Here is a 22,324-nt window from a genome sequence, read left to right as displayed (position 1 = left end):
CATAAAAAAAAAAAAAAAAAAAAAGTAAATTTAACCAAACATTTTAGAAATTGGATTTAATTATACAGAATATTTTGTCAGTAACAATTTAATATCAATTTGGTCAGAAGATTGTTCTAATTTAGACGTCTACAGTTAAGTGGACAATGTACTGAATTACCACAGAGGTTAGGGAGACCTCCTGTTGGTTGTGACGCGGTTATACAGTGGCTAGTAACACTGACGGGGGGCAGGGGGTTGGGGAGGTGAGTGCTGGGGTGGGTGGGAGCTGCCTGGCTGGTGGTGGAGGTGGAGGTGGAGGTGGTGGTGGTGGTGGTGGTGGAGGAGGTGGTGGAGGTGGAGGTGGAGGTGGTGGTGGTGAAGGGGTGTGGCTGAGGGAGGAGGTGCATCTACTACTATAAAAATACAAAAAACACATCCATCCACACACTCACTTTCTCAGCGTCAAGCGAGTACAAACAGCGAGTACAGTGTAGATCTACCTAGCGACTCAAACAGGTCTTGGTTCACAACGCTTGGTCTGCCACCCACCAGTCTGCAAGTACTAAAGCTTGTGTGGCACTGATGGAAGGCTGGATGGGGCAACACACAACTGCCTCCTGCTACTGCTACTGGACCAAACTGACTGACTGACTGAATGAATGAATGACTGACTATGCATCCCAGCCATTTACAACCTACCAAGTCAATCTATTCCTTCCTTCTATCGCAACAAATGAGTGAGCACAGATAAACTTGCCTATCCTGATAAATATAGGTATCAATTAGTTCTGCTGAATTTCTTTTACTAGTGATACATAAACAACCCTTAACTCCTTCAGTACCAAGATGCAATTTCATATTCCTTCTGTTTACTTTTTGGTGACTTTATACAACTTCAGAAACTTATGTGGGGGATTAGAATAGTGAAGAATGGCCATTATCTTTTGACCTCCATAGACAGTACCTAATATAAATAAAATAATCTAATCACGCCCACAACTCAAGGTAAAATGTGCCCCAGTACTGAAGGAGTTAAGATTAAGATGGCCAGGCTATGCTCCAATCAGTCAGTCTAGCCCAGCACCACATCACATCACCATACAGCTCCTACCCTCTGGTGATGCTGGTGAGGCAGGAGAGTGTTCTAGGGAGCTGTGGAGTACGGTTTGCCTAGTTGTGCTTTTACAGGACTGAATCAAGCTTGCCATGTATACACTGACCAAAATAATGTTCTCTATCACTCCCCAAGATACAGCCATCCATGGAGCACAAAAAACAAGCCTCTGTGATGCCCACCACTGCAGGACAAATGCCTAACTCTGACAAGCATTCATCACAACCTTGTTGATGTGCTGGGCAGGTACATGCTAGCTGAATAGTGACTGCAGACTGAAATACATGTGTTCGTAGGTTTGGTAGGGAGGGAGGGGAGCCAGGAGTGCTGAGGGGTAGTGCAGGAGGGAGGCTGTGTTCTGCCTGTCTTTGGAAATTAAAACTATGGGCCAGATGACACAATGAGAGAGAGAAAGAGAGAGAGAATGAGGGGAACTGTTGCTAAATCTAAGGACACACATGACTGAGGTATAAGAGTGTACTAAAATAAACAAATAACATTCAAAAGTTTTACATAACAATAAATAAATAGATCAAGACAAATCAACAGTAATAATCACAGCTAGTACATCCATACCTAACACCAGGAAAGCAAACATACAGAAATAATGAAGTTTACATACATACACGCGAGAGATTCGGAAGAGTTACACAAAAGGAAAGATGACTAGCACAATAACCATTATACTATGCACCTTTGAGACCCTGCAGACTGTACACACACACCACTGTACTCTTAAACACTCAGCTCTCTTGCCAGAATTACTCTCAAGGCCCACAGCGACAATCAACCACATCCTCAGTGATGACGCAGGATTCTTACTAAATTACCACATGAAAGAACGTTTTAAAACCCCAATAACCTCCACTGCAGCCCGTTGAGAGTTACCAAGACAAGACACTGAAGGGTTTAGGAATACAAGCAATAACCTGCATTGGAAAGGAGATCACGGGAAGCAATCCTCACTGCCCTTGAACCGAAACAGTGACATGAGCTTTGACATTGGTGTAAAAATGTTAGATGGAAAAATGAGACACACACACTTAGTAAATACCCCTCAATGTGTTTCCTGTGGTACATAAAGTGTTCAGCAGCGCTCCTCAGTCTGCAGCGAGACGGTCCCAGCTTTGCCTTCAGTGAGATCAGGTTGTGGAGGGACAAGGTTGCATCACTGCCCTCTGATGGATGAAGCCGAGATATGTTGTTCTCACCTTGTTCTGTTCACATATCACAAGTATGTCCTTCAGCCACTTAAAAAAAAAAAAAAAAAAAAAAAAAAAAAAACTGAACACTTAATAACAAAATTAACAAGTGGGGTAACACAACCACTTTGGAAACCCACCTTTCAGTAAAACAATTAACAAATATGGCAACCGTTTAACAGACACCGGTATGTAAAAAAAAGTGAGCAAGAAGTTATGGCTAGAGAAAATGATTAGCAACGTTAAAAATGACACCATTGCATTCAGAACGTGTGTGAGTAGAGGTGGTGTCCAACTCAGCCACAGTCTCCTTCTGTGGCTTCTTCAGTGACACACACTTCTAACACACCCCAACAAGTGATTCGCTCAGGATGAAAGAAGAAAAGGATGCTGCAGCTTTCACACTCAGTACACACTCATCTGGAATGTCATGACTCTGTGAATGAAGAGTAAATACGTCACAACACTTCTGTCCATCTTTAGTTCAGCTTTGTCAACAGAGAACAGGTAGAGAGGGTCAAAGAGGGAAGGGCTAGCTACGAATGAAGCCTTGTATAAAAAAGCACGATATCTTGTCTTTACAAAAAATAGGGAGGAAAGGAAAGCTAGCCGTGTTAATAATGTTTCCAAGAGTGTACAGAAGGAATACATGGAAGCTGCAAGCACCACAAAGCTTTCCTCTGCCTAAACTCAGTAGCAATGATTCATCTTCACTATCACTACCGAGTCACAGCGCTGCAGCAACAACGCGCGGCGCAGGCAAGGGTTACGAAAAAGAGCTACCTCCACCATGGAGAAGCTGTCATGAGTATACTCTGCTGGGAGCCTCACTAGAGCAACCCAACCGTGTAATTCAAAGTCAAAAGTACAAACCATTCTCACTCTCTTTGGCAGCATTACATGAGCATATACAACAACAAAATCTGCCTTACCTAGGAAGTCCATAATCCCTTTCAGAGGATACAAACTTTGGCAATAACAGTATAAAATCCCAGTACATCTTGATCAGCAAGCGCATGCATATCAAACCGGCAGACTCAGGACTCACAGACAGCAGGAGGAAAAGGAAGGCGAGATAGTGGAGGCAATGCAGCAACAAGTCAAGGAAGCTGAGTACAAGTGAGCTGCTAACCTTGCAACTCACTGCTTTCCCTGCCTGGACCCCGAGTCACCAATGTGTGCCTGACTCGAACAATCCCTGTGAGCGTCCAAATGCAAAAAACAGCTTCCACCCATCACAGATATGGCACTTGTTCTTCAGCGTGCAAAGATTCCTATTGAGCCAGTCTGTGATAAGTATTTGAGCATGAAAAATGGAGTCAGGCTAATGCTACATCAAGAACCACCTGCCTCATAGGAATGCTGTGTTCCTGCTGAATAGAGACTGATCCAAACAATGACAAAGGAGACAAAGCACACACAGGCACACTCGCAGACATGCACACAAGCACACACGCTTGGACAAACACCCAGACGCTGATCGTGGGTGCTGCTGGAACTGTAGACACTAAGAGTTCTTCACATGAACTGAACAAACACCACCTTTTTGCTCTTGTCCAAAATAGTGAAGTAGAATACACGACACAGGCAAAATCTTAATCTATCGTCTCCTTCCTAATCCTTCACCTCAAGGCATCTCTGATCATTACCCTGATTAACAGAACAAGTCAAACGTTTGCTCAACTGCTGATACGCAAAGCAACCCTCAGATCAACGCGTCATTCCTTCCTTAGCGAGTGTAAAGCTGACACCAAAGTAAAAGTATCACTAGAAGGCAATATTTATCATAGAATTGTTACGCTCATATTTTCTCCTAATCTGTCTTTATGCGTGAAAGGTTTCTTGTGGCTGATCAAAACCTTCTTGGCTAATATTCCTTCATAATCTGAGTAAAAGAAGTGCTACCGTTGGATTCTTCTACTGGTACAAATGCTGCCTCATGCACACTATTGACTCATGGCAAGACAACGCTGCGGTGAGTGGTGTGGCCGGTCTTGTTAGTAAGTACAAAATGGCATCATTATACTGTATAGTTTCCCCATAAAGCTACTGTGACCTTAGCAGTGTTCCATCCCTCTTGTACTCGTAATCAGTGGTACAATACATCTCCTGTCAGCCACACTGTACGGAATGTCACCAAAATACAAATGTTAACTTGTGCTGAGGACATTTGATGCAATGCTACAACACAGCATTCTTGGATGAAGCTGTGCTGACAACTTCTCCCTTTTCAAAGTACAGCAGCACACTCCCTTTCCATCTGTCTTAGCTATCTAGTCACTTATTTTCCTATCAGATCCTTTGTCTTCAGTAGCTCTTTATGGGATATTGTAAGTCTATAGAGGCATCTTTATGTTGCACTGAGGAATGGAGAAATGTCACAGTGAATGCCACTCCAGACTGTGCAGCGAGTGACTGTGCTGTTTGGAGAAACTTTAAATAGAGTGCCACGTTATGTTACTCATCGGCGGAGTGTGTGCGTGTGCGTCGGCGTGCTGTTCAGAAGGGTCTTGTATTGAATGCCGCATCATGTTACTCATCAGCAGTACGGGCGCGTGTGTGTATGTGTGTGTGTGCGTGCGGGAGAGCAACGGTGACACGGTCCACGACGTACGAGCCACAAGCGCGCCGCCCGCCGCCTCTCAGAACTCGTCATCGTCTGAGTGGTGGTTGGGGTCCTGGTTGCGAGCCAGCATGTAGTTGTCCATGTCAATGGAGCGGCAGTTGTTAATGGCGTAGCGCAGCCGCTCGGCCATCACCTCCTGGCTGGAATAGGGTGGCAGACGCAGCTGGAAGAAGCAGGTCTGGGCAGTGGGCAGCGTGTCCATGGGCCGGTCCACTCGCATCACCTGCAATGAGACGAGACAGGGCACATTGACACACCACCACTTCAACACCAAGAGCATCACTACTGAATCAATGACTAACCAACACAACCACTACTCGCCAGTGGAAAGTGAAAAGCAAAGAGGAAAAACACACAACGGTAAAACTAACCACCACCACCACCACCACCACCACTCACCTGGAACCGCTGTGAGAGGTCTGCCAGGTTGGCCGGCAGTCTGGAGCGGCCCGACACAAAGCGCACAAACAGGACGCGCTCACAGGGACTGAAGGACTCCAGGATGGCCCACAACCACTGCACCAGCGTGTCATGCTCCTCCACCTCACGGTACCTGCACACACACACACACACACACACACAGTAAGATTGGATAAGTAGATATGATGAGCATAAAGCCCAGGCCCTGTAAAACTACAACTAGGTAAATACACAACATGAGTACCTGCAAACACACACACACACACACACACACAAACCACTGGTAATGGAACAGAAAGGGATTATGAAGGAGTTTCAAGTAACAGGAGATCAAGAACATGATGGGGAGTTTAGAAGTGAGAAAAGCTGTGGGACCTGATGGGGTATCAGGATGGATTTTAAGAGAATGCAGGGAGCAATTGGCAGAAAAAGTTTGTGAAGTAATTGATGCCTCATTAAGGGAAGGTGTAGTGCCCCAAGACTGGAAAAGAGCTAACATTGTCCCAATCTATAAATCAGGTAACAAGAGAGACCCATTGAACTATAGACCAGTGTCACTTACAAGTGTGGTAGCTAAGATGTGTGAGAGGGTGGTGAAGACTAGATGGACAGACTTCTTGGAGAAAATGACATACTTTGTGAGTGTCAATTTGGTTTTAGAAAGGGCGTAAGATTGGATAATTGGTGGAGAGTGGAGTTCCACAGTGGCACCAGTAGACATGGTGGATTTGCAGGCGATGCAAAATTGAGACGGGCATAAAACACATGAGCTTATAATGAGCAACAATACAGTGGGCTCGAACCAGGACAGACTGAAAAGAATGCCCTGTAAAACTACAACTAGGTAAATACACACACACACACACACACACACACACACACACACACACACACACACACACACACACACACACACACACACACACACAACAGAAAGATCAATGGAATATATCATCCACGAAAGCAATTTGTGGAAAGAATGTGAATAAATCTAGAGTATATAACAGTTTGGTACTAAAAGACTGAACATTACATGCTTGAATGAATCCCGTAAAAAAAAAAGAAGAAAAAATATATAAATAAATAAAGGTAAATACACACAAACATACACAAAACACATGAGTTCTAAGTCCTGCAATGAGTAAACATGACAACATCAAATTCTGCACTAATCAAGATAAAAGATGTGGGCAGGAGGAGGAGGAGGAGGAGGAGGAGGAGGAGGAGGAGGAGGAGGAGGAGGAGGAGGAGGAGGAGGAGGAGGAGGAGGAGGAGGAGGAGGAGGAGGTGAGCAACAAGGCAGTGGGGACACATACCTGACAACCTTCCTGAGTGTGGCGACGGATATGTGAGGCAGACCACACACCAGCTGCTCCAGGTGTGCTGCCGTCATGAGGGACAGCAGCGGCACGGGGACGATACACGCCATGCCCTCCCTCACAGCCGCCACCTGCACCACAAACACCACAACACAAGATGAAACACACTGAAAGACCTGATACAAATACATAAACCAAAGATAACACCTAATATAGATAGGACACCAGCGGGAAAACACTATACACGCCACCTACACACAAACGCAAGATAAAACAAACTAAAAGACCTCATACAATTACATAAACCAAAGAGAAGACCTAGTGTGTACATAAACCGAGGGAGGAACCTAATACAAATGCACATAAACTGAGACAAAGACTTGAAAGAGACAAGAAGACAATCACAGAACACCTCAGGCCCTGCACACTAACACTGGGCCGCTCGATAAACAGTCTGAGCTGCAGCACCCCACCTGTCTGTCCATCTGGTGCAGGCGGTAGTGGATGGTGCGGGCCACATACTCCTGTCTGTTGGTGAAGGTGAGGGGCACAGCACGGCCTCCAGGCACCACCGCCACCCGCGCTCCTGTCAGACTCATGCACTCAAAGCTCTCCAGAGGGATGACCTGCATGGGGAGAAAGGCAGGTCATGTCCGGTAAAAATGTGTTAAGTCAATCCTCTTTTTTTTTTTTTAACTAAGAGGGGAAAGCTGGTCAAGGACAAGAAAAAATATAAAGAAAGATCCACTTAGATGCCAGTTCCCTGCAGAGTTAGCCGAAAAAACAGGATAAATGTCTTGAAACCTCCCTCTTAAATGAAGTCAAGTCATATGAAGTTGGAAATACAGAAGCAGGTAGGGAGTTCCAGTTTACCAGAGAAAGGTGTGAAGGATTCAAGAGTACTGGTTAACTCCTTTTCTTTATGAGTAAAGGTTGTGGTTCAGTGTAGTGTGAGGAGTTTGTGAGTGTGTCTTTTATGAGTGAAGGCTGCAGTTCTGTGTAGTACGAGGGTTTGTGAGTGTCTTTTATGAGTGAAGGTTATAGTTATATGCAGTGCGATGGTTTGTGAGTGTCTTTAGTTTGCATGTACCTTATGACCTGCAGGGAGAGGATGGTGAGTCATGAGAGGGAAGGCTAGGCTAAAACTCCCAGCATTCCTTGGTTTATGAGTCAAGATTGTGGTTCTATGAAGCAAAATGGCTTATCAGAGTGTGTATCCTTAGTTTGTATGTAAGTGCTTCCCTTTCACCCTCCACCAGGCTGGTACTCACATCATGGAAGGTGTCCTCAGTCACTCCGTCCTGATCAATGTCCCGGATGGCTCTCAGCGTCTGCATGTACTCAATGTCCACCTGCCAACAAACACACACACACACACAATCCGTCACTACCTTTGTTGCCATCTCAGTACTTGGAAGGGAAGGACTTTTCCCTTGAATGATTTACTATAAGTCTTTTGAATATCATGAGTGCAGTAAACATTTCTCTTGACTCAGTTCTCCTCTTTGTTTGTCTCTGGACCACAATCTGAAACACTTCTGCTCATGCCTTGACTACTTTGGAAAGTCTCTTGCTGAAGTTACACAGACTTTTAAGGTTGCTTTTACAGTTCTAGTGAGATTAACAAAATTTCTACATTTTTAACAACAGAAACACCCATGAGGGCACAGCAAAATTCATCTTTGTGGCCTTTGAAAGAGCAGTGAGCATGGAACAAGTGCATATCTGTGTGTGTGTCAGCCTCACCTCTTCCAGGTCAGCCGAGGAAGGGGAGATGCCGGCCAGCAGCTTCCAGACGAGTGGTGCGAGGGGCAGGGCGAGCGGCTTCTTGGTGCGGATGGCAACACCAAAGAGGATGCCTGTGGATGAAGGGAAAGGATGTTCAGTGTTCAGTTACAGGCATTCCAGACAGGTTTCAAAGATGGGTGACTCAGCAAGCTGCAGCTGTACACTGTTACACAAAGCTGCTCTTCCACCCACCGAGGAACTTGAACCACATGAGGTGATTGGCCTGGGCAAGGTCCGGGTTGAGGAGGAAGCGGTCCCGGTTGTTGCCGACATCAGAGATGGCATTGGGCGTGGAGATGAGGAGAGGCACGGCGCCGGTGACCAGCTCGTGGCACATTTCTGTCATGGTGTCATCAAACACACCGCCCGCATCATCGGCGCCTTCCCCAACCAGCTTCACCTGCAAGTGTGTGACAAGGATGTCTTACAAAGCTAACAAACACAACTCTTACAAAACTCACTCTCCACGATGAAAACCTTTCAACTCCTTTCTTTCCCTGTGTAGGCAGCAACACCCATTGCTCCTCACTAACCTTCCAGGCCCTGGACGGCAGCCGCAGATCTGAAGGCTTCAGCTTGACCACCTGCCGGGCCAGCTGAGTGAAGATTGGCCGGCAGGGCACCCCCCTGCTGGAAATTCTCTTGACAGTCACCTGAGGGCCATAGTTGCGGCCCTGGACCATGGTGCGGCCCAGGCAGCGTACCAGGGGCAACGTGTACACTCTGGGGGACACCAGGGAGCGCACCTCACCCGAGGTGACGGCACTCACATTGTCCAGGTAACACTCGGTGCCCGGCGTGAGGGTGATCAGCTTCCAGGAGGAGTACAGCAGGTCACTAAACTGATGCAGCAGCCTCAGCCGGGCACACAGCGCACCGCGGGACACATTCTGCAAGTTGGGGTACTGTGGGGGCACGGAGGCTGGCACCCCCAACTGCATTGGGGCAGGGTTGCCAGGGGTTACAGGGGGGAGGGGAGGGGCGGTCCAGGCAGCACTGTGGCTGCGGCCGGCACTGATCTGCCGGATGCCCTTCCCGACCAGCGTGCGGATAAGCTGTGGCTCCCTCACAGCGGCTGAGTGGCCCAGGCCCAGCTGGCCGTCACTGTTGACACCCCAGCCTAGCACGTCCCCGGTGGAGGTGAGGGCCACGGTGTGTTCTGACCCCACTGCCACATCCACCACCGTCTGGCCCACCAGTGCCGGCACCAGCTGTGGCCGGTTGTGGCCTCTGGTGCGTGACTCCGGCTGGCCAATGAGGCGGTCCATGCCGCAGGTGTACACGCAGCCTTCCCGGGTCAGGAACACGGTGAACTGCGTCCCACAGCACACCTTCTTCACCCCAATGCCACACATGGTCTCCACCTTCTGGGGTGTGGACTTGGAGGTGGAGTTGCCCAGGCCCAGCTTGCCGTAGTCACCGTCACCAAAGGCCCACACAGTGTTACCGTCGGTGCTGCAGCATACTGTGTGGTTGAGGCCGCAGGCCACCTGCCCCACCCGCCACCCATCCAGCGCCATCACTCGCTCAGGCAGCTTCTTGTTGGCCGTGGAGCCGAGCCCCAGGCGGCCGTAGTCGCCATTACCAAAAGTGAAGAGCTTGCCATCGGCAGTGACCACCGCAGTGTGCTTGAAGCCACACGCCAGGTGCACCACCTCCTGTCCCTGGAACGCCTCAATCTGCCGCGGCCGACGCTGCCGGTCCGAGTTGCCGTGGCCCAGCTTGCCGTAGTCTCCATCGCCCCAAGAGAATACTTCCCCGCTGTCTGTCACTGCCAGGCTGTGGCCGTCAGACCCACAAGACGTGGCCACCTGGGTCACCACAAACCCTGTTTCAAAGAAATCAAGTCTGAGTCTTCATGGTGAGCACAATGACACAGAGCAAAACCCAAAGAGTAATGTCAACAAAGGATTCCCTTCAGCACATGTGAGTGTGTCCCACAATGCTGCAGCGTCACCTTGCAGGGTGGAGATGACCGTCGGGGTGTGCAGGTCGTCTGAGTTGCCTTGTCCCAGGCGTCCGTAGCTGCCCTCCCCACACGCCAGGATGGAGCCGTTGGCCGTCACAATGAAGGTGCAGTTCTGGCCACACACTACCTGCTGAGCACACCCCAGAGTCTCTGTCAACACTGGCACCTGGCTGCTGCGGCCTGGGGGTGGGCAGGGAAGGAACCAAGGCTAGTAAGGAACAGGTTGTGATGGTTTAATTTTGTGGTAATGTATAACCATGTCTTGAATTCTGGCTAAGAGCATTGAACCTCTCTTTACCTGTTTCAGCCAGCTGTCCATGGCGGCCGCTCCCCCACATATACACGTGGCAGCGGCCACCCACTTGCCAGTCGGCCGGCTGCTGTGTGGCCCAGGACATGACAGCTGCGTCTTGCTCCACGTCCCACTTGCAATTGTTCAGAGCCACACTCAGCTCCTCCTTGTCATCTGTGGCAGCAGACACAACATGTATGTCTCACAGTCATGCCAGTGAAATGTTTGCCCATAGCACTCTAAATGTCCAAAAAGGATGACCATAACAGTAAAATAAATTAAGAATGTGACACAAGCACAGAGGATTACCAGCAGCCCAGCATACCAACACACACATAGACACACAAGTACAACTCACCGGCGTACTTAAAGTGTCGTGCCACAAAAGAGGAGGGCAGAGGGATGCGTGCCCTGAGGCTCTCAGCGGTGGCAACGGCAGTGCAGAGAGTGTCCAGCCACGACCATTCCACCACTGCAACAACACATGACAGGGAGGTAAGGCCTTATTGTGGTTGCTTGTTCCTCACCAGCAGTGACACACAGTGAGGCAGACAGCCAGAGATGAAGCAAACAATACTATGGCAAAGAAAACTAAGACAATCTACAATTGCTAAAGAAACTGAAGAAATACACCATGGCAAAGACACCAAGAAAATAAAATGGTAAAATACAACAAAAGAAGTTGAGAATAAAAAAATTTTCCTGCCACACATACCTGGCTCAGGCTGGGCTACATGGACTGGGGCCGGCTGTGTGCATAAGACACTGTCCAGACGCAGCAGCAGAGCCAAGGAACACAGCTGTTGAAGGTACCGGCTGTGCACCAGCTGCTCCCCGCTGATCACTGCAATGCACACCAACAACAACTCTTTAACAATCAATCATGTGTATTAGAAAAAATAAATACACGGCAAATTAAAACAACACAATGATAGATTAAGACTGATGAAAGGCAAGACAAACATATAGAGGGAAAAAGAAAGAAAAAAAACAATAGTTGATTTGAGAAGTGAAGGAGTCCATGAGGCAATGGAGAGAAGATGGACAATTAAAGTAACAGAATGGTGGAGTGTGACAACTATAATGAAGTGAACCAAGACAAAGTTGTTGATGCTGACCTAAGGGCTTCTCATGGTGGTACTGAGAGAGGAGGAGGGACGGCAGGTGGCACAGCAGGGCACGCAGGCAGGGGGCTTGGTGCAGGCCGGACATGCCCCAGCGCTGCAGTCTCATTCGGCACAGTGCCACAACACGCAGGCTGTAAAACTGCTCATCCGCCATCAACACAAAGGTCACATTCTGCAGGGAAGACAAGGCAGTGTTCCATGAGTGTTGCAGCTCAGTCCTGACAGCACCTTGACTTGTAACACTGAGCAGGTGGTCCACACACACACTTTACCTGTGACTGAGTGTAGCAGATTGCCAGACCTGCTGAACCACACCACTTGAGGCTGGCCACACCACCACACCCCATCACTGTCTGCAGCAGCGAGCCGTCCTGCAGTGACCACACATTCACCACGCCATTGTTGCTCTTCTGACACCCTGCAGAGGAGGAGGAGGAGGAGGAGGAGAAGTAATAGTTGTAGTCAATTGTATATGTCAGTGATATGAAAAGAAATGGTTACTGATAATGATGTGTGAAATGTAAGAAATACTATACATGATATGAGTCTCCCACACCCACCTGAGGCCAGCATGAGGCCAGAGAGGGACACATCCAGGGCGGTGATGGAGTTCTGGTGGCCACGCAGCTGAAGGAGACAGCATGGACTGGGGAAGCAACAGCAGCATTAACCATTTCAGTACCATGATGCATTTTCATATTCATTCTGCCTATTATTTGGTGATTTTATACAGCTTCAGGAATGAATGTGGGGATCAAAATAGTGAAGACTCCAGCCATTAATCTTCTAACCTCCATACACAGTTCATAATGTAAATAAAATTGTCTACTCATACCCAAAACTCATGGTAAAAAAGCGTCCCAATGAAGGTCTCAGAGTCACAAGGTTAGGATTTTGTGATGGTGACATTGCTTTGACATAGACATGGAGGCAACAGAGACAAAGTGAGCAGAGAAAAGGGTTTAAATATTGACTCATCTCACTGAATGAAGAAGTGCCACTGAAGGAAAACGTGTGAGTCAAAAGGGGAAGCAATGAAGCACCTCACCTCTCCTCGTACTGTGTGGCTCCTGAGGGCGTTGGTGTCTGTGGCACTCTCCATACTGTGATCAGTCCATCCTCGTGGCCCACCACCAGCATGTGAGCACACACACCCTCACGCACTCCACCTGCAAACACACACACACAGAAGTTCACATATATGAATGGTAGATATACAACTTTCTTCTTTTGATCACCTTAACTCCTTCAGTACCATGATGCATTTCTATATTCACTTTGCTTACTATTTGGTGGCTTTATACAACTTCAGAAACTTATGTGGGGATTAGAATAGTGTGGCCATTAATCTTCTGACCTCCATACACACTTCCTGATGTCAATAAAATGGTCTAATCACACTCAAAACTCATGGCAAAAATGCATCTCTGTACTGAAGGGATTAATCAAGTATGGGTTAGGCCATGTACCTCCCCACATTACTGTGGTCTAGTGGGTCTTGGTAAGGACTGGAGTACAAAATATATATGAAGCAATCACACACAACACTTTCCTTTCTCTGAGACACACAACTCAAGACTCACTGATGACGGGGGACCACCTCAGTGTGATGGGTGGGGCCTTGTAGTCCAGTGAGTACACCGGCGTCCATCCCCCAGCACCAGTCTGAGCCCACACCTTGGTGCCGCCCTCCCCACACGATGCCAGCAGACAACAGTTGCTGCTCCACTCCAGCACCAACACGGGGCCCTGTGTGAGAGGAAAGCATGCTGGATAATGCTAAGGGAGTGCTGCAGTGTAAGATAATGGATGTGGTGCGGTGCTTGCTTATGTAAACAGATACTCAGGCGATACAGTTGTGTGTATGTGTGAGGACAATATGACATTATGACAGTCTGTTAAAGTGTAGTGATGAGGTGAGAGACCATGTAAACTGACAATGAAAATACAGTGAGGCACTCAAAATATATGATTTTTACTAGTGACAAAGATGAAATATTAGATTCACAGATCAGCTGTGGAGAGATACTAACAGATGAACAGATTCACAAGTGGTACAATAGAGCAATGAATGAGAAAGGCAAGGCAGCAAACACATGACTGGGTGAGCAAAACAGTACCTGGTGGGCGGCACAGGTGACGACATCAATCTCACAGTTGACGAAACAGATTCTCACCACACCGTCACTGAAGCCAACCGCCAACTCCTTGTCTTCATCCTGCCACGCCAGGCTGCTCACGTACACTGCAGACACAGCCACAAGTTAGCCATGATTCTCAGGCCAAACCTAACACTATCCAAGTCATCATGTCACCCTGTTCTGATATGCATTTGTCATCTCATTTGAAGCTCTGAGAGTGCTTTGCAAATGTGTGTGTGTGTGTGTGTCTTACCATCCTGACGGCCGGCATGCACTAGTGATGTGGGCAGCAGGCCGTGGGAGGTCGTGGCAGCCATGGTGACGGAGCCATCGTGGTGGCCCATCAGCACACAGTCACACATGCCTTGTCGGGCGGCCTCCAGACAAGTGATGGGGCTGCTGCTGGACCAGATCTCTGTGGGCCCAGCTGTGATGTGAGGGAAAGATGGGAGGGACATTAGAACAATCATCTCTATGCCAACCTTATGCGTCTCCATGTGAGGCACCAAGTGACTCAGACACTCACCAACCATGGACCACATGTTGAGCACGTTCTCAAAGGTGGCGGCAATGAAGCGGCCCGAGGAGAGGGAGGTGAGGTACTCCACTTTGTTGTGGGAGGTTGGGTAGCTGCTGGTGTTTTCACTCAACTGGAAAATCAGAGTGTGTTCCTGCATCCCAACGCCGCGCTGGTGAACCTTCCAGGTGCGCACTGAGCTGTCGTGTCCACTGGGAGGGATCAATGGTTAGGGCTATTAATACATCTGTGCCTCAATTCCACTGTTTAAATGAAGGCAAGTGTAAGGTTTAATTATACAGTACAGAGTAAATATGAGTAGCAAATATTTCTTTAACTTCCTGCACAGCCACACAAACCACCTAGTAAGCCAGGTAAGTCCTCAGAACATATTAAACAGAAAGGAGTGAACACTGAAGGCTTCTGTGCACTTCCCAGCCACACAACCCACCTGGTGACTAGGAGGTTCTTGCTCTCCAGCCAGAGGGCGTTGGAGGTGGGGGCAGTGTGTCCCTCCAGCATGGCGGTCTGTATGGTGGGCAGGGAGTGGCTGAAGTCAACACTGCTCAGGCTGCTGGCGCTGCTGCTGCTGCCTGAGCCAGACACTTCACCGTGGCCCTCCACCAGCCGTGCCCGCCCTCCAATACACTCCACCTGTAGGTGTACAAGAAGCATGAGTCTCACCTGCTGTGCCTTGGTGGCATCAAAATGTTTTGGCATTCTTTTAAAATTCTGATATTTGTGTGTAAGCATGGAAAAAGATCAGCATGTGTTGTGGTACACTGACCAGCTGTGTGGCGGCCCACTGGCGGTGTGAGTGTGGCAGGTGGGTGGACAGAATGCAGGCACCGAGAGCATTGGCCAACTGGATGGCTGGATCACCCTGATTCTCCCCACCATTGCCTATGGGTGATGATGCCTCCCCTGCAGAGCACAATTTCAGTAACTAAACCAAACCATAAATAATTTACGAAGAAAAATTTTGAAGGATATTGTAATATTAAGGCCTTTTCATTTATTATGTTTGGTCTATGAAGCTTCTAACAAATATTTCAAAATGAATTTCCACCACCAGGGCACAGGCTGCTCGAGTGACGGCAGCGTCTGGCCGGCAGCTCACCCTTGCCAGCCACGTGGATGAGGGAGGAGTTGGCTGCCAGGAGGGACACCAGCGCCTGGGTGACAGGGAAACTGGTAGTGTGGTGCATGCTGGACGGGGTGCGGGAGTCCTGCCGCTCCCCGCCTAGACTCAGCTCACTCATGTCCTCCTCCCCAGAGCCTCCGATGATGTCACCGCTGGACATGCCCATGGCGGCCACCATGAGGTGCTGCACAGTGAACAACATGTCAACAAAAAAAAAACAAAGCAAGGCATCTTCTTTTTCATTTCTAATAAAACTACATAACCCTCCCATCACCTTAGTGCATTTGGATAAAATTACATGTTCTATAATACTATTCAGGAAAACAAAACTCATTATCAAGCCAGTCATTTGGTAGGAAAGGTTCCCCTCAGAATCCTGTGATGACTTCCAAAACACACACACACACACACACACCTGAGTACACAGCTGCAGGAGAAGCTTGGCAGCATCTGTGTCATTCTGGGCCAGGGCACCAATGGCATCACTGAGATGGGCCAGGCTGGTGCTGATGTCTGTGGCTGCCACTGTGGCCCCGTTGGCCCTTGCTGAGCCATCCAGTGGGACGCGACCTGGAGTGAAGAGTGCAGAGGCTTGGTGAGTCAGTACCAAGTGAGGTAAAGGCTATGAGTAGATATAAGTCCATGTACAATCACCAGACTTGGTTATAAAACTCTCATAATAAGTAAACAATAAGATTCCCACTCTACATAACACAAGCAACACAAAACAAAGTGAGTGTCCTACAGTTGTGTCTCACCTTGGGCCACAAGCCACATGAGGCGCACCAGCAGCCGCACGTCACACAGCCCCAGTGCCTCCAGGCCGGCCCACAGGTCACACGAGCCGCCACTGAGGGCCAGGAGGGACAGGGCGCGCATCACCACTGCCCTGGCCATGGTGACCCGCAGGGCATGGGTGGTGCGGCGCAGGGCTGAGATGCGTGCCACGGGGGAGGTGAGGGCTGCTGCTTGCTCCCCAAGGCTGCGGTCTGGTGCTGGGGTGGTGCTGCTGTCCTTGGGTCGAGCCCCTGTCCCGGTGGCTAGCCCAAAGATGGGGTATGTGGTGAGTGTTGCTACTTTACACTTCACCAATCACAACTTAGATACAATATAAATGCTGAACCTACAGTCTCATCACCAACAAAAACAGAAATTTATAACCACTTACTAGGCGTCAAATCATTCAACTGTAAGTCACCATAGAACCACAAAAGGGGAATACCTGCGGGTGCCTCCGGGGGGTCGCAGAGTGAGGGGGCAAGGGTGGAGGCTCCCAGGGGGTCCGGGGAGGGGAAGGGCATGGGCTCCGGGATGGGTCGCCGCTCAGTCAGTCCGAGGCGCGAGGCAATTACATTGTAGCTCGTCAGTTTGAGGTCAATTTCATTCATGCTCAAACCGTCGTCTGCAACACAAAGAAAAGCCTCGTTCATGTGGTGGTGTTGTGTTGGCTTGATGACATTACACTGGAGATATCATAGATTATCCACATACCCATACCCACATACCTTCCATGGTGGCGAGAGGAGCAGGGGCCAGATCTGGAGCCAGCACAGTGGTCAGGTCTCGGAGGCGGTCTTGGCTCTCCGTGGGCTCTCCTTGTGTGGTGGTGGTGGTGCCAAAACATCCGTGCTGCTCCTGGCACACCTCACACAGAATGTACGTCCCACCTGAGGCACAGGGAATGCTTCATAGTATCAACGTGTCTACTCAGTGCAAGAAGGGTGGCAGTTTGTGCTTATAGTGAGACAAGATTCTCTCTTTTCATATTGTTGTTACAAAGTCATCTATCCCAAGCAGTAGAATGCTTTGGGAAGACACTGACTCCTCTCACACTATCCTTAGGTACTCATCTACTGCAATGAGTCTTTACTAATCACCATCTTTCTGAACTGGAGTTAGGAGTACTAAGTCTTTCATCCATCACCACTCAGGACTCACCGATGAGGGTGCCACAGACGCCAGCCATCCAGGGCCGGGCACATCCAGGGTGTGCCACTCTCATGTGCTGCCTCAGGTTGGTGGTGGAGTGATGGCACACTTCACACAGACTGATGGAGCGGTCCCCATCAGTGCTGCTGGCCGCCTGCACACACACACACACACACACACACAAAGACAGATAGATCAATAGATACATAGATTGATATGCAGACAGATAAGGAGTCCAAAAATTTACACAACCACACAATTAACCCATTCATGGCACATTTTCATAATCATTGTTGTTATTATTTGGTGGTTTTATACAGCTTCAAAAACTTATGTAGGGATTAAAATAGTGAAGACTCTGGCCATTAATATTCTGATCTCCATACACCCTTCCTTAAGTAAATAAAATGTCTAACCATGCCCAAAACTCAAGGTAGAAATACATCCCAGTACTGAAGGAGTTAGACAGATAAACCAGACACAGATATATTGTGAATATAGAGAAAAACAGACTGATATTGAGCTATACACCACAACACCACCACTATCAATCTCAGGTGGCAGCGCATCACATACACACACACACACATCACTAAGCTAATATAAGTCTTAAGCATTCCCCAAATCCCCATATGTATATTTTCAGTATGTATGTACTGCAATTCCTAATAAACTGACTGTATATTATTATTATTATTTTATTATTACACACACACACACACACACACACACCTCAATCAGTGTCCTCCACTCCCTGTCCCGTGTGGCGCTGATGGAGAACCACTGGTCAATGTCGATGGGCAGGGCACCGATGGAATCCTCTGAGGGACGGTGCTGGTCATCAAAAGTCATGCGGCCATGTCTGAAGCGGCCCTCTCCTCGTCCGTGCTGTGGCCGTGTCCCCTCCGCCTCTCTGCTGCTCTCAATGCCTCGCCCTGTTGCTGCAGTGACGAATAATTGACTGTCTAATGCTTCTAAGGTGACATGCAACAGTTTACAGCACTTGAAATAATGTACAGGATATTCACAAGCCTCTACATGAAAGAAAGAGGTAAAAGGAATAGATTTTTGTGGTTTTTAGGCAATACAATAGCCTGTATTCTGAAACGCTTTGCTCTCTCACCATTGCTGCTTTCCAAAGGCTCCAGTTGAACATACTCATATTTTTTAAGAGTATTTTTTATGGTTCTGGCAATAGATTGGCAAGATTTCTAGTTTATTAAAAGGAGAAACTGTCTTGAAAACCCAGTTAGTTGCCATAGTGAGAGGGGAAGGCATTTCTGTATATGGGCAAATTTGTGGAGGTGGTTGTGGAAGGTACTTAGATGCTGGGTGCTGTGTTACCTGAGGCTCTGGAGGGCAGCACGAAGGAACGCATGTCCACACAGCCGCTGCGTCTCATTAGGCTGCCAGTGGAGGTGAGTCGTGCCCCAAGTCCCTCTGGCTCCCCTCGCATCAGCTGGAAATACTGCAATGTTACTCATCACTCTTGGGAGAAATGTGTTGTTCTCGTGCTTAATGTTCACGAGTGTTCTCATAAACCTTTGACTAAATATTGTTGTGTGGGGAAGGAGAGAAAAGTTGAGGGTATGATACTTTTTTTCCTTTGAGACATCAGAAATACTTAAAAGAGTTCAATATAAAAATAGAGATCTAAAAAGTTACTGGTGATCAAAGGACAATGTTAAGCTGAGGACTGTAAAAATTGCTGTGTGGGGAGAAAGAGAGAAAAGTAGAGAACATGATGCTTTTTTTCCTTTAAGATTACAGAAATAATTAAAGAGAGTTTAGTACAAAAACAATAGTATAAAAATTGTTGGTGATCAGAAGACAATGTTAAGCTGAGGACGCCACACCACCTGGGCGGCAGAGCGGAGTGTGGAGGCGGAAGTGTCATCGTGGGAGCGGCGGCGTTCACCCGGCTCCCGCGCCTCAATGCACGGGTGTTCCAGCATCCACGTCACCAGCTGGTTGATCTGTGTGGCTGATGGCTCACCCTTGTGTCCTGGAGATGATAATGGTGTGTTAAGCAATACAGTGATAACACCAGTGATATAATTGACATTTATTTTTTTTATGCGAGAGGAAACTAGAAAAAAAAGGCCCACTGGGTTGTCTGTCCTGTTAAAGATCATAAGAGTTATCCAGAAATGCATCGCCATTGTAGCATGACAGCACCACAGTGAGCAGGAGACAGTCACCTTGAGCAGCGATGGCCTTCTGGATGTGCTTGAGAGTGAAGCCCATCTCCAGGAGGGGCGTGGCGATGGGGGGCGGCAAGGGTGGCAGTGGCGTGAGGGGAGGTGATGGGGAGTGACTCTGGGCCATGGGGGGCAGCGGGGCACTCTGAGGGGTGAGGGGGCCCATGGAGCGGCCTCGGGGAGGGTTGTGACCGGCACGGGTGGACTGCGACACCTGGACGTGTGGGGCAGACACCTCCCCCCCAGAGTGTGTGGCAGGAGCACAGGGCACAGTGATGGGCAGCCCCAAGGAGGTGATGGGGCGGCGGGGCAGCCTCACGTCACCCGTGGAAGAGGGAAGCTCACACAGCACATTCTGCGAGTGTTCTGCTCCATCGTCCATCTGCCAACACAACACCAAGGTCTGTAAGCAGGTTCTTCTTCTTTTTTATATATAAGAAGGAAAACTGACTAAGGACAAAAAAGAAAAAAAATAAATAAAATAAAACATACATAAAAAAAAAAAAAAGAGGCCCATTTCTGTCTTTCTTTAGGAGTGACAGAAGCAGCACAAAGCCTGCAAACACACTGTATAGAGCCTTCTTGAATGTCACCTTAATAGTCAATGCCTAAATCATTTTGTATCTTGGAATATTATACAAAGGCACACAGAAACATGAAGTACTTGAGGAAAAATAAATGGACAGCAAAGCCACAACAGGTGCAGATCCTGAGGCAGGCACAAGCATTACCTGGTCTGGCAAGTGGTCCTCTGAGGCGGTGAGGGCCATGATGCGGGACTGAGTATCGGCCACACTCAGACTGTCCTCGGCCCACGCCCGCACACACATGCTGTGCAGCACCATGTGGCAACGCTCCACCTCCGCCACACTCACTTGCCTGTACCATTATGGAGAATGAGCAGAGAAGACTAAGTATGATGTAAAGATATGGAAAAACAATACCTCAGCCAATAACATGAGGAATGAGAAGAAAACAACTAAAAATGAAACACACAGTGGAAGATGGCTAAAACAGAAAAAAAGAGGTTAGGAAGATAGATCAATATTTTACAGATTACATAATCTCTTCTTACATTACACTACATTAACCCCTTAACCCCTTCAGTACCAGGATGTTTTCATAATCATGCTGCTTACTATTTGGTGATTCTATACAGCTTCAGAAACTCATGTAGAGATTGAAATAGTGACGACTGCAGCAATTAATCTTGTGACCTCCATAGGCCCTTCCTAATGTAAATAAAATGGTCTAATATTACACAAATCTTAAGGTAAAAATGTGTCCCAGTATTGAAGGGGTTAACATAATAGATATCAGACATGCAACAGACACAACAATATACACAGAGGCCCACACAATATGCCATGACATTTACAATACATTCAACAACATTCCCAGCCATGACTGACCTCTTAAGTGGCTGTGGCTGGGTGCAGGCGGACACCATGCTGCGCACCAACACCCTGATGGCTGTGCGAATCTCATCCTCCTCATGGATCAGCGACACAGAGCTGCCCTTCTCTCCCACGTCCTGGAACAGAGGCGGGACCATTGCATTTGTGTTTGTGTGTGTGAGGGACAAAGTCTTTAAATCCTTTTCAATTTATGGTTCTAATTAACCCCTTCAGTACTGGGATGCATTTTTACCATGAGTTTTGGGTATGATTAGACAATTTTATTTACATTAGGAAGGGTTTAAGGAGGTCAAAAGAATAATGGCCAGAGTCTTCACTATTCTAATCCCTACGTAAGTAACCAGAATAAATATGAAAACGTGTCATGGTACTGAAGGGGTTAAGTAAACCTTCTCTCTTTCCTTTCCTCCCATAACATATATTTCCCATCAATCCTTCTGTGTGTGGTGTCTGTCTGGCCCTTCACACCTACCTTCTCCTGCACAGCTCTTGGCACCAGCAGCATCTCAGCATAGCGAGGGCAGTTCATGATGGCACAGATGGCCCTCAGGCTGGCACTCTGCAGGAAGGCTAGACGCAGTGCCATGCCTTCCTCCAGGCTCAGCTCTCCTGTCTGAAAGAATCAAGGGAAGAATACAAAGATTATCTGTAGAAATATAAGAACTTAACAAAATAAGGGAAGCTACACAAGAACCCACAAATTTCTACATGAAGCGTGTCTATCTCAATCATCAGCCCAGCCATTAATTGTTGTAGTGTTTTAAGTTGGTGGTACAAAGATAATGGCACAGAGTAGTTACAGTGCTGCACCACCTACCATCGGGGAGCCACGCAGGGCAGGCTGCTGTGGGTCAGAGCCCTGGGCATTGTCAGCCGAGCGGCCCGTCACCTGGTCCATGATGTTGGTCACCAGCTGGTCTGTGAGGAGGTCCATGGTCAGGCCATCTGAGCCTCCTCTGTGGGAAGGTGAAGGCGGTGGTGGTGGTGGTGGTGGTGATTAATCATCCAGCAGTTATATTAAACCATTTCATATAAAGCAATGTTGCTATCAATAATATTCCATTAATTCCAATAGTTTCTGATGGGAAGAGGACACTGCCAGTACAAGCAGACAGGAGCCTTCCCAGCAGACCAA

General features: G+C 48.0%; 1 protein-coding gene across 1 annotated transcript in view; it reads right to left on the bottom strand.

Moving 5' to 3' along the window:
- Window positions 1–72: 72 nt before the first annotated feature.
- Window positions 73–22,324, bottom strand: part of LOC123501584 (probable E3 ubiquitin-protein ligase HERC1) — a 51,128-nt gene continuing 28,876 nt past the window's right edge. The window contains 36 exon segments of the mRNA XM_045250511.1: window positions 73–5,147; window positions 5,324–5,477; window positions 6,661–6,794; window positions 7,137–7,289; window positions 7,935–8,015; window positions 8,410–8,522; window positions 8,644–8,851; window positions 8,985–10,279; window positions 10,409–10,600; window positions 10,719–10,886; window positions 11,071–11,184; window positions 11,428–11,556; window positions 11,831–12,011; window positions 12,112–12,257; window positions 12,400–12,485; window positions 12,888–13,008; window positions 13,423–13,588; window positions 13,960–14,084; window positions 14,234–14,407; window positions 14,507–14,709; window positions 14,949–15,151; window positions 15,285–15,421; window positions 15,618–15,825; window positions 16,057–16,211; window positions 16,400–16,681; window positions 16,864–17,043; window positions 17,147–17,308; window positions 17,580–17,724; window positions 18,303–18,511; window positions 18,915–19,029; window positions 19,430–19,575; window positions 19,772–20,153; window positions 20,503–20,650; window positions 21,184–21,305; window positions 21,662–21,802; window positions 22,007–22,145. Of these exon segments, the coding sequence (XP_045106446.1) occupies window positions 4,941–5,147; window positions 5,324–5,477; window positions 6,661–6,794; window positions 7,137–7,289; window positions 7,935–8,015; window positions 8,410–8,522; window positions 8,644–8,851; window positions 8,985–10,279; window positions 10,409–10,600; window positions 10,719–10,886; window positions 11,071–11,184; window positions 11,428–11,556; window positions 11,831–12,011; window positions 12,112–12,257; window positions 12,400–12,485; window positions 12,888–13,008; window positions 13,423–13,588; window positions 13,960–14,084; window positions 14,234–14,407; window positions 14,507–14,709; window positions 14,949–15,151; window positions 15,285–15,421; window positions 15,618–15,825; window positions 16,057–16,211; window positions 16,400–16,681; window positions 16,864–17,043; window positions 17,147–17,308; window positions 17,580–17,724; window positions 18,303–18,511; window positions 18,915–19,029; window positions 19,430–19,575; window positions 19,772–20,153; window positions 20,503–20,650; window positions 21,184–21,305; window positions 21,662–21,802; window positions 22,007–22,145 (7,024 nt within the window). The 3' untranslated portion in view covers window positions 73–4,940.

The sequence above is a fragment of the Portunus trituberculatus genome, chromosome 9, assembly GCF_017591435.1.
Source record: "Portunus trituberculatus isolate SZX2019 chromosome 9, ASM1759143v1, whole genome shotgun sequence".
NCBI lineage: Eukaryota > Metazoa > Arthropoda > Malacostraca > Decapoda > Portunidae > Portunus > Portunus trituberculatus.
Note: the sequence above shows the minus strand (reverse complement) of the source record. Positions and strands in the feature narration are given on the sequence as shown.